General features: G+C 38.5%; 1 protein-coding gene across 1 annotated transcript in view; it reads left to right on the plus strand.

Annotated features, from left to right (window-relative positions):
- The window catches only part of LOC117714091 (uncharacterized), a 280,965-nt gene that overhangs the window by 193,150 nt on the left and 74,593 nt on the right, over positions 1-13,222 (plus strand). Inside the window, exon 16 of the mRNA XM_076939837.1 lies at positions 11,964-12,182. Coding sequence (XP_076795952.1) covers positions 11,964-12,182 — 219 coding nt within the window. The remainder of the gene's footprint in view (positions 1-11,963; positions 12,183-13,222) is intronic.

Below are 13,222 nucleotides of genomic sequence, written 5' to 3' on the forward strand. Positions count from 1 at the left end.
GAACTTCTGTCCCAGACTAGCATACCTCAAGACTTGCCAGAGCCCTGCTTCACTACACTAGACCTGCACATCCCCCCATTCCCCTAGGAAAAAAGCAACAGTTCAGTTTGACTAGGCTCAACATATTCCAGGTACAGCTTTGTATTTAATATCAACACAACCATGGTCAGGGGCATTCTAGGAACATTTACAGTGTTTGATCCATTGACTCACGAGCTGTGCAACAGGGACTCAAAGTAGAGAGCTCTCATTGTATCAGAAAGAAAATACAGCTGTGGATAGCAAATCCACCAGTCCTGACATATTTCCTACATCAAGAAGCTTCTACCCAAGACACTGACAGGACAAGCTCTTAGAAAGGCAACTGAGAGGACCAGCTTGATGTGTGACCCCAGAGTGATGAGGAACACCTAAATATTCAACCACAGGAAGAGGAAAAACGGCTATACCAGTACACAGTCTCCTAGTGACCTATTTAGGACTCCTCATGCAATAACTAGATATGTAATTACACAATCCCAAATCTGTATAATTCCTGGGGCCCTTGTTTCCAGAAGAGAAACAATCTCCCTCTAAGAACCCCAGACTCGGGGCATCAAACTTTAAGACACAGTCACTTTGGATCACATCAGGCTTCTGGGCCAACACTTATTTTTACAATACTTCCACAGTTGTGATTTTAAAATTTCTTTTTGCAGTGCTGGAGACTGAAGTCAGAGTCTACTTGGCATATGCTTCGCCACTGAGCTACATCTTTAGCTGTATCAACTTTTATGAAATTTTATTTCATAAAAATATGCAGCAAAGTCTTTTGTAAAAGTGCAGTACTTTGATGTAAATTTAATATTTTATAGGGATGTATGTTTTGACTGATGAAAGTAAAACTTCCCAAAATCCTCCCAGGGAAGATTTTCAGGAAAGGGATTTCTGATCACATAGCTTTACCATCTTTATCCTCACTTCTGACATTCTCTCACAGGTCTGGGGGATGCACAGTCTGTGGTTCCTCGGTGGCTTAACAATTGGGTTTGTTGTTTCAGGCTAACGGGTTGATCCAAGTCCTAGGAAGTCATGACATGTCCAGCAAAACAAGGCTGTCTGATTGCATGCCTCTGTATGTAGTTATTGACACAGAGACTCAAAAATCACTCAGAACAAATTTAATTAGCTCTTTAATTTCTAGATTTCCTCAGACCCATCAACACAAATTACTTTTTATAATAGGCAACTAAATAAAACAACTCAGGATTACATCAGAAAGAAAAAGAGTTAATATTTTATTTTCTGTGTTTGTTAAACTGAATTAGGAAGGGTATTTTTCCTCCAGTTTAGGTCCTTATTTGAGAATTTAAAAGAGAGAGTCAAATTAATAGCTGTTAAAAACTTCTCTTGACATATTAGGAAAGATTTAGATATTTCTGTAGAAAGGCACTTCTCTGTACGCAGAGACAAGAGCGCAATTTGAGTTATTTGTTCTACTATTTGATGAGGAAATACCATGGTTATTATTTACAAAAAAAGCTGATAAAATAATTCTATTGGCTAATATTGTTTGAACAGTTAATATGAGATATTCATTATTAATAGCTTTATATGTATCTGATTTTTAGTTTCTCCATCCAGTGTCTACTGAAATAATACCGTCTTACAGGCTTATTTTCCAGATATTGAAGATGTTACTCAGGTGTACAGAACTTGTCTATGATGGACTTGAAGCTCAAAACAACTCCATCTGTCTTAAAATTCACCTTTAAAATTATGGTAGAGATTTTCCATATGGTGCTGGGTTTAGATATCAAACAAATCTGCATGTATTCTTTGTATAAGTAAGTAAGGCTCGTCCCTGATGCATTTTTAATTCACATCATCTGAATTCATTGATTGGAACTTGCTTTACTGAGCAGATCTCTCAGTGACCCCCTTGATTCTGACATTAATAGGATAAAAAGGTCATATCCCAGACTTCTTAACATCGAGTCTAACATGAGCTATATCTGTGCTAGACATCTTTGTTGATCTGGAGGCGCATGAGATCCAGTATATTTGACGTGTACCTACATTTTGGGAGCTAATTAAACCAGATCCTTCAAATTTGACTGTTATGGTACACTCTGCATGCTTGAAGCCTGGTGACATGGATCAGTAGACATCTGTGTCCAAGCCTGAGGCTTTAAGCTTGATCCCCTCTCCCCACATGGTGGGAGAGGAGATCTGACTCCCATAGGTTGTCCTCTGACCTCCACATCCATGTTGATGTGCACACAGGTTGATCAAACATCCATATGAAAATAGTTTGCAGATTTTTATTTGAACTCATTATGCACAGTGAGAGTCTATTTGGCCCTGTCTCCTCTCCCACTTTCAAAATATCTGGTGATTCCTGTGATTTAGGCCACTTTTACATGTTTGGATTCTTAAGAGTGCAATACTTGATCATCCAATACACGTGACTCGACCTTTGTTTCTAGGAAAGATTCAGAAGAAAATACAACTTTCTGCTGTTTCCTTTTCAGTGCGAATGTCTGAGTATTTCTGCTACATCTGTGATGCCTAGCCAGAGAACTCAAATCTGACCTTGGAGCTTGGAAGTATATCCCCTATCTAGTCAGTGCTACCTATGATTATATCAGGAATGATCCTTCTTTCAAAATGGTACATCCCTTCCTACGACTCTAACGCATTCTCTTCCTTGGTCCTCATAACTTTATGAGATGAGCCATGTAATTGCCTATTTTGGATTTTGGGAAGGAAGCATCTGGGATTCACAGACTAAATAGATCACAAAACAGTTCAAAACTTTTGAACTATCATGGGAAGATCCAGGTTTAGATTGGGTCCCCGCCTTTCAGCCATAAAGGGACTCTGTCTCCTCCATCCTTAGCTTCTGAGTCTTGCACGTCCTGGGAAGACCCCTCTGTGCTCTGCATGGGAGCTCTGCTCTCTTTTGTTTTCCCTGTACTGCTTTGCCAGTGCATCATCGTGCTGCCTACCAGCAGAATTGTTTTAGGAGCTAACAGCTTTTATATCATCGCTCAAATTATTAATAAAACTTCTATTATGCATGAAGCATTTAGCCAGCTTCTCTTATGAAGTACTTTGTAAACACTGTATCTAATTAGGCCAGGAAAAGAGCAGGAAGGTAAATGCTCCTTTTCTACTCACAGGCGGCAACAACACTAAGTGACTTTCTAGCACCGAGAGGTAAAGTTATGGTAGTAACTGCAAAGCCCATAGCTTTTGTTTCCACCTTGGGGGTCACAGTCTAGGCAGGAATAACCACTGTCCACGGTTCCCAGACATTTTAGTTGTCTTGAAGCACTGGATCTACCCATCTTTGCCTCTGGGAAAATTCTTCATGGAGAAATAGATGACTCCTGATATTGCAACTGTATTGATTATTGCAAAGTGCTGAAGAAAATATTAGCTGTGGATGCAAAAATTAACATTCTAAATCAGAATCCCAGTGTATTGAACAAAAGTTGATTATTTGCAGAGATGCAAAACAGGTTTTGGTCACCTTGGCTCTAACTCTGACTTTGTTTTAGAGTTGGATCTCAATTTTCTTTTCATGCCTCTGTCCCTGTCTCCAAAGCTTCCTACTCACATTCAGAGACTGTCATTGGAAATAACAGCCTAAAGAGTTTGGAGGTCTCCTTGGACTCTTTCGATAGACTTCAATTCCTGTTTTCTCATTAGAACATTCATACTTTTGTGCCTCAGTGGGAAAGATCAATTATTTCAATGTCAGTGGTGGTAATATTACCCCTAAGATTTAGCAATTTTCAAAGATCTTTTAACTTAATTAGAAGCATTTGTTGTAAATTGAATTAAACCTGTTAAAAGTGCAGTGTGTTACATTAAATGCATAATATCCAAATTGGCCAAGGAGGCATAATTTTAAGGAGAATGTTCCAGTTTAAAAATGGTCACATTACAATAAACAGGAAATTGTTCCTCCGTCGGCCTTCTGAAACTTGAAAAAGTACTTTAGGGTTTTAGCCCAGGTAAATATGTATGTACAGACAGACAACTTTGTATAAAATATACACATTTCATACAAATGCTTAAAACATGAAAGATAAAGCAGAGAAGACACACCATTTTAATAGGTTAAAAATAAAGCCAATGCCATAGCTAATTAATATATTAACACTAATACAATGTCACGTACATAATTGTAAGGAATTAATTTTTGATGAATGCCTCCTCTTTCCAAAGACAAACCTTCTAATCCTCACATATTTTCCCACATTCTCTTGAACATGTGATCACCATGAACTCACCCAGAGAATGCCAACAGGTCAAAATGGTTAATGACACTCGGCTGTGGGTTCACTAGGTTTTCCTTAACTGACCTTTAGAAAATTCTCAGGGTAGTTTTCAAATGTCTTAGGCACCAGGAAAAGATGAGGAGAGGGGATGGGCTATTTGAATATTGAAAAGGGTATATTAAAGAATATGCCAGCTAATGGAGCTTTATGTGGGCTGGAAAACCATTTGATTTTAAAAAGGTGCTCAGGTGATTTGGGGAAGGGGTAGCCCAGAATCTTCTGAGGGCATATGGCCCTGATGGTACTTTCATGTCGGGCTTTTAAAATTTCAAAACTGTGAAAGAATAAAGATTTTGGACATTCTAGGTGGCTTGGGTCCCAACTTCCCACAGACAGTAAAGCCCTCAAGTGCTCAGGTCCCTAAGAGAGTCCATCTTGCTGAGTGTGTAGAACCTACCGACGTCCTAACAGCCTTTGGCATGATTACATCCTAGGAATGAGTGACCAGGAAAAGGGTTTCACAGGCTCAAGACAAATAGGAGGTTTAAGAAGGTTTGACTGGGGAGGGGGACATTCATATATGAGAACTGTATTTCCATGATTTCCAGCCTTATTTCTCTCTCTTCCAACTCCTTCTGGGTCACCTCTTCAACTCCCTCTCCAATTCATAGCCTCTTCTTTAATTTTACCAATTAATACATGTCCTCTTATCTATGCCCAGTATCCTTCTATCTTGGAGCAGGTATAGTACCTTCCAACACTGTGAAAGCTTGTCCATAATGAGGAGGCTTCCAGGACAGTTCCAGTTTGACTCCTCCAAGTTCTGTGTTCAAAATGTGTGGTGTCCTCAATACTAGGGCCTTGACTTCAAGTTCTGGAAGACAATAAAAACCAACAACATTAGCTTATCTTGCTTGGGAATTTTCTTGATCTCTGCTGACTAAACTGGATGTTTCCCATACCCGGTACTGGGGTTTCTGTTAGATAGTCTGTGAGTCTTGGAGAGAGCATTATCACTCAATGTGATGTAATTATTGGTTATATATATATATATATATATATATATATATATATATATGCATATGATGCATATGTATGTATGTATGCATGCATGCATTCATGCATGCATGTATTTTAACCTTCTGAGTCCATTTTACATTGCATATATATATATACTGGAGCCTTATCCTTGGGGAAAACAGATTTTTCTCTTTCAGCAACCATTAACTATGGATAGCTCTTATCTAGGCTTGTGAAGTTTACTATTCATATTGGCATGTAAGCTGGTGGTGTCATTATGCAGCTCTTTTTTATGCAGCCATATCATTGTGATTCAAGGGTTTAATTTCCTTGTCATGTCTAGAAGATAATATATCTTAGCTGGTGCTCTCATACTCTCCCAACAGCTAATGCCGTTGCCTTTGCTTGCCTCTCAGAACTTGATAGTAATAGCCTATTCCTAATGACACCATACACTTTGGACATAGCTCTTGGAAGAGTCAAACTGGAACTCATCATGAAGCCTCATGTCTGAGGTCTAACTCTCATAGTATAGGAAGGTGCTATAAAAGCTGCCAAGAAAGGGGAGCAAGTGATAGTCCCACTCATTGGTAAAGCCCAAGAAACACAACAATGACAGATGTTGCAAGATATCCCCAATGGAGAGGCAGTGGTACTTTTATCTTGGGGGTAGCCAACAGCTGTCTAATTAGACTTTTGGCCTGCTCCATAGCCATACCTGGTACTGTAAATGTAGCTGACTACCCATAACTCTCCAGTCATGGGCCATAGACCCTAGAGAAGATCCCACTACTGCGAGGTTCCTATGTAAATATTATTCCTCACTGTGTACTACTTATCTTTATAAGTCACAGATGACTGAATCTCTCACCCATTATCAGATGCAATATTAGAATTTTTTTTCACTTGGTACTAAGGAGACGACTTAATGTGTAAGGTGTTTATTATGCTAGCACGAGGCTCTGAGTCTCAACCACCCACATAAAAACAGAAGTGAAGGGTCCCTATAACTCCAGATTGAGGGATGCCAGGACAGTTGGATTTCCCAGGCTCAATGGCCATTCAATTCAGCCTAGACAAAAAGATGTGTTCCGGGTTCTGTGAGAGGCTCTCCTATCCAAAAATAAGACGATGGGTCAGTGAGATAGCTTAGTGGGTAAAGGCACCATCCATAAAAGGCTGGTGGCCTGAGTCAAATTCCCAGTCATGTAAAGATGGAAGGAGAAAGTAAGTTTTATAAAGTTGTTATATGAGCCCTATATACATGTTGTGACATACGTGTGCACACATGCATGCACACACACACACAGATACAGATACGCACACACATATATACACATGTAATAATAAGCTTTTACACACACATGTTATAATAAGCTGTCATACACACATGCATACACATGTGTGCTTGTGTACACACGTGCATGTGAGCGCATGTGTGTGCGCGCGCGCACACACACACACACACACACACACACAAATAGCCTGTTCACACGAAATAAGGTAAACTGAATGTATTGTCAGTTAAAAAGAATAGACTTTAATCTTCTGAGAACTGTAGATGGGGTGAGGTGTGCTGTGCCTTGTTCTTATTCTGCATCCACTACTACTTTCATAATTTTTCTTCATTTTTGAGAACTCGGAGAAGTTCTCTCTGACCCATATTGAGATGGGAATTTGCCCTGTTTCCTCATAACACCGGATGTACCATCAAAGCACAGATACAGTGGCTCAGCCCATGTGTTGGTGCTTTGCACTTGTCTGTGGCTGTTAACAGATCAAAAGTTCAATGAGTAGATGACAAGGCCTGTCACCCATGTGCACCTTGAAACTACCTTTATATTCCATTGCTGCTGGTACGAATCATGTATGCCTATGACTTAGAGCAACAAGAGTTCTAAGTTTGCACTTCTGTAGGTCAGAAGTCTGAAATATGCTTCTGGTAGAAATGAAGAGTTTTTCTAGAGGTGCCAAGGGGCACTGCTTCTGTGTTTTTTCCCCACTCTATAATTAGTGTTAATTATATTAGTTGCTTGTTCATCTATGTTTTCATAGGCTACAAATTTAGATCAAGGTTTTGCATGCTACCCTCTTCCTGGCTGTTCCTCTGGTTCTCTCTCTCTCTCTCTCTCTCTCTCTCTCTCTCTCTCTCTCTCTTCTTGGCTGTCATCTTCTAATCTTTGAAGACCCTTGTAATTACAGTGGGCTCATTTCAAATAATTTATACTAGTTTTATTTTAAGCTGCAATTAAAATTTCTTCTGCTGTTTAATTCACCACTGCCATGTAATTTTAAATAATCACAGATTCTGGGGGTTAAGGCAGGTGATATTTTCTGGGTTTCTATATTTCTAATACCACTATCACAGGGCATAGCATATCATACGCATTCAGTGATGATCTAGGGGTAACGAGAATTCTACAAAGGAAGCAACCCTCTTTTCAGGTTACAGGACAAGCTGCTGTCGGTCTACTGGTATATCTTGATCTTGACGTTTTCCTGTAAACTCATTCAGTAGGTGATGGGGAAAAGTCCTGATGGAAAGACGGGAACATACAAAGAAGATTCTTGGTTACGGGCCATGTTACCTTGAGCAAATCATGTTACTGACTTGGGCTTTAGTTCTGTTTCTGAATCACTGGAGACACTTAGATGTGTCTTCTGCATGTTTTTTCTGTCTTCATTTTATTTATTTTAATTTGTCATTTTAAAATACCTTCCTTTTGATGGCTCTTGAAATACTGAATAATAAGTCTCAGAAAGACTCAGAATTATTGAGCATATCTGATTTTTTTTAAAAAAAATGATAACTGGACTAGAGGAATCACTCAGTTGACAAAGAACTTGCCTCCTCAGTGTACGAACCTTCGTTTGGATCCTCAGAAGTCATATAAAGCCGGGTTCAGTCTCATGCATCTGTAATCTCAGCATACCCAGGATGAGATAGGAGATAGACACAGTGGAACCTGGAAGCTCACAGTTAGAGTGGTGTACACAGGGTTGAACATTAAGATGTCCTGTCTTAAACAAGGTGGAAGGTGAGAACTGACACTCAGGAGTAGCCCGTGACCCCCATATACCCCACATTCAAACACAAACACATAGAGACACATACGCACAAATAGAAAGGCAATCACCTGATCAATAGTGAAAACATTTAAAATGATCCAGCGAAATAAATATTTTATCTGTAATCATTAAATTTTTTTAAATGTCATGTGTGGATTTTATTTGGTTATTTCAGATAGGACTGTGGAAATTTTAGTGCCATCTATTGGTACTGGTTTTAAAATAAAGACTATCATGGCTAGCTGATGAATCTTCAGAGGACACAAACTCCTTAGGGTTTATGCTCACTACAGAAGAGAGTTTAAGAACACATTTCATGATTTTCCCCTCCAAGCAAATTGGTCTTTTTTATGTTATTATTATGATGATGATGATGATGATGATGATGATGATGATGATGATGATGATGAATTGTAGAAATCATGCTTCATTTTAGGCCTCTATAAAGATTAGGCATACAAATTAGGGGGACATATGGGAGTCAAAAGAAATGTGGCAAAATTCAGAGACATGGGTTTCATTTAAGAGCTGAAACCTGGTTGGCCTCCTTATTCCTCTCTTCCTCTGGCAGCTCACCCCTGAGCCATGGAAGCACAATCTGCATGGAGCAAGGAGGGGCTGCTGGCCTCAGTGTGATGTTCCAGGGATCTGTGTGCACCTTGGCTTCCTTCATCACCAATAAATCAATTCCCACTCTACATATTACATACCCCAGTGATGCCACTCATTATCCTCTGGATGGTCAGACTTTTTGTACATAACTGAGAAGAATCATGGACATGTGGATGGGAATAGTCTACAAGTATAGGGCATCCTGTAACGTGCATTACATGTTCAGAGGCCCAACAAAGAGTCTCTCTCTGGCAAGGCAATTGCGAATTGGTCTATGGAGAGACAATGGTAGATGTAATTCTATCTAACTCTACATTGAGACTCTGGTGCAAACTCTACATGATTATAAGGCATGAGCTGCTGTATACTGTAATAGGGCATCCGTTATATGACTATGCCTCACTAACTTCTCTAATAAATTTTAATTCCTATTTTATTTAAAATCACCTAGCACCATCAGCTCTCTCATTAATATCAAATTTCTAGGCATATAAAATAATGTTAAACATCAAATTATTAACTTTTCCTAAATTCTTTGAACCCACATGTGGGTTTACCACCATTAAACAAATGGAGACTAATATTGATTTGCATTAATTCAGAACAAACATTTATTTTGAGTGACATATGAATGTAGTTATGGTAAACTGGGTTGTCTTTTTTTCTAAATCAGATGGATGACATGCAAAGATTTGTTTCTAAGTGGAGGTGGGAGTAGTTAATTTATGAAACTAACTGCGAGTCTGGCTTTGGGGCAGTTTCTGTGTACAAGGACTCAAACTGCTTAGTCATTAACATCAATGGATGTGAAAAGAACAATGGGAATTTTCACTCATCACATTAAGTTTGCATCCTTTTTGTTTTGCACCATTTGGGGTTTTTCAGCTTTCTGCAAACAACACAACAGGAAGCCTGCATCTGATTTCTTCTTTCTTTGAAGGAGCAAAACAGTGATGGAGAAATTAGTGGAAGAGATCATGAACAGGATATTTTTGCTTGAGTGGTGTAGCAAGGTCTGTGTTTCATTTCCCATGATGGAAAAGGAGTAAGGTATTCTGGGGTTCTCTCATAAGAGACTTTAACCCTGACAGTATCTCTCTGTGTAACCAAGGCCCCATGAAGGGCGTGTGCATGCGTGCATGCGCATGTGTGTGTGTGTGTGTGTGTGTGTGTGTGTGTCTGTTTCTTACTTTACTGTTTTTCATTTGTGTGATTGAAAGACTTGCTCAGTACAAAAGTGGGTGGCAGTCCACTTCTCCATGCAAAACACACCGGGAACTGTCAGTGTCATTGTTGATGCCTTGTTACTCTCTGAAGACCAAGAGGTCACCGCCGCATCCCTATTTGTTGATATTCTGTTGTCAAACTTGTGTTTCCATGACTTATCTTCTTTGCCCATGGCATGCTTGTCATTGAATCTGACAGTCTTCAGACAGCGGTGAGCTTTGTTACATAAAATCTTTCGAATGTGTCCATGAATTCTACACTGTTCTGTTAAATAATAAATTCTTTATTTTGAATTCTTATTTGTGTATACTAGTGATATATGAAATTAATGATATTTTAATGTTATATAAATGAAGTAGTTCATTTTAAATAACAGATAAACATAATTTTTATAAGGTTTGATGTGTGTGCATATATATATATATATATGTGTGTGTGTGTGTGTGTGTGTGTGTGTGTGGTGGTGGTCAAAACACAGTTTGAGAGTCAACTCTTTTGTTCTACCATGTGGGTTTGTTTCAGGGACAAAACTCAAGTTGTTAAGTTTGCTATCAAACTCCCTTACCCACCAAGCTATCTCACTGGTACCAATAAAAAACCTGCTCTTAAGAATATTAAATTAAATTAAATTAAATTTTTAATTAAATTAAAGGTGTGTGCCGGGCGATGGTGGCACACACCTTTAATTTCAGCACTTGGGAGGCAGAGACAGGCGGATTTAGAGGCCAGCCTGGTCTACAGAGTGAGTTCTAGGACAGCCAGGACTACACAGAGAAACCCTGTCTCAGAAAACAAAACAAAACAACAACAAAAAGAATATATAATACCGTGGGCAGGAGAGATAAGCCAGAATATGCTTTAAATTTTCAACTTGTTCCAGAAAAATTAAATTTACTGAGTATAAAAATTTCTTCCTCTACTTCACTACATAAGTGTGTAGCTTAGTGATGCCTGTATTCACGTTGCTGGTCATCTGATCTCAGGAATGTTTCAGTTTGCAAAGCCTAAACTGACCCATTCTACAGCAGAAAAGGATTGTGTTTTTTGGACACCCTTCAAAATTTGGTTCTCCTGACTTTAATTGCAATAGAAAGGTCATGTAGCAGAATCCTGTAGTTTCTGTTCTTTTGTAACTCGATTATTTCATGTTAATTGTTCCCAAGGCTTATTCACATTGTAGCATGTGTCAGAGGTCCCTTATTTACTTAATGTTGGACAATCTTTTATTTTGTATTATCAGATCTGTTTCAGTTATTCCTTCAGCAGTGGGCATGTGTTTTCCTTTCGTGTCTTGGCTGCTGAAGATGCTGCTAGCATGCAGGGATGTGGATCTCACATCTCTGCTCTGCTCTCAATCCCTCTGGGTAGAATTCATAATGGGGATTGGTGAGCCAGATGGTAATTACAGTTTTTAATTTTTTGGTATTACATACACCATACTGTTTTCCATAGTAGTTTACAGTTTTTATGTTCCAGTCAGGGCTCAAGAATTCTAATTTTAATGCCTGAGATTTTTTTTGTTTTTGCTGTCTTGTCGGTCTTGTTGTTTTAGTAGGCCTTGGGAAGAGAATGGATTCATATTTCATGGCTACATTTACAGCACCCTACCTCGCATTTACCCATGTTGACTTCAGTCATCCACTGTAACCAAAAAGAACACAAATGTGTTTGACTTCCAAATGTTTAGAAATCATTTCATTTAAATCTGTTCTTTTGGGGAGTATATTATAGGTCCTGAATTTACCCATGATTCTTTGCTTGCAGCTGCCCTTCAGGAGTAGATGGCTGTGGATCTGAAAGGTTGTCCAAGCACTTCCACTTCGCATTGATGTCTTTATTTTCAGAACTTGAATTAGCTCAATGGCAAAGCCAGAGCTTCTGGTACATCCTTCTGATGATGGCTTCTCTCTGGTTCCTGAGACTCTACTTGCATTACCTGGGCCAGTGGCTTTTCCTCTGGGCCCTTTCAACTCCAGTTACAAAGTAAGTGCTTTCCCCTGTAAGACGTGGGGATGTATTTCATCTTGCTAGGGCAAAGAAAATTACATGATACCTTTCCCTGTTAACTTATTGGAAGACCTAAAATGTAGGCCTGATTTGAAGGGATAGAAAAATTATTTAGCTGAGAACAGGGGCTTTTTACCATATTTGCAGTTTCAGGCTGTGGGTGGCTCTTCATATACAAATACTTAACTCATGCATCAGTATTTATTTAAAATTCAGCACATTCAAATATGTCCTCATACCTGAGCAAGACCCAAGAAGAAACTTGGCAAATATGTGTTTGTTCTATTTTGATTTTATAAGAGTGACACGGGCTGAAGCTATTTCAGAAGTAATGTGAGTCTGTCTGATTTATCATACTCAGAAAAGCAAAGATTGCCTGCCTCTTCTACAAAATGATTGAATTCAAACACTTACCAAACTCAACCCCAACACCTTTCTGGGCCATTATCTTCCTGGGGGAAATGATATTTTAAATGTTGTCTCTCCATAAACAGGATTCCATAGACATGCAAGATAGACATAGATAACAATTCAAGTAAAATTCATTTTTTTTAATGTAAATGGTACATATAGAAGCATAGACATGTGTATATTTTACATTAAGATGATCATGAACAAAATGTAAGACTTTGTGTAAAGAAATACCTATGTGTATGTATGCACACAGAGTGTTTGATTCTCTTATGAAATGGAATAACTGAGATTGGGATATATTGTCAGTGTGAAATTTACATGTGTCAAATAACTGCATTTGCATGAAGGAAGTCTTGTGTGAGTATTTTTCTCTGTCTGTCTATTTCTATATCTAACCAGCTACCTATACATCTATTATCTATCTATCTATTGGTCTATTTATATTTATCTCTCTGTATCTGTCTCATATAAATGATATATATATATCTGTAATGTATATATATATGAGTATTCATACATATAGATATATATACATGTATACATATATATGTATGTATATATGTGTGTGTTATACACACACACACACACACACACATATCCTT

This window comes from Arvicanthis niloticus, chromosome 8 (genome assembly GCF_011762505.2).
Source record: "Arvicanthis niloticus isolate mArvNil1 chromosome 8, mArvNil1.pat.X, whole genome shotgun sequence".
Taxonomy (NCBI): Eukaryota; Metazoa; Chordata; class Mammalia; order Rodentia; family Muridae; genus Arvicanthis; species Arvicanthis niloticus.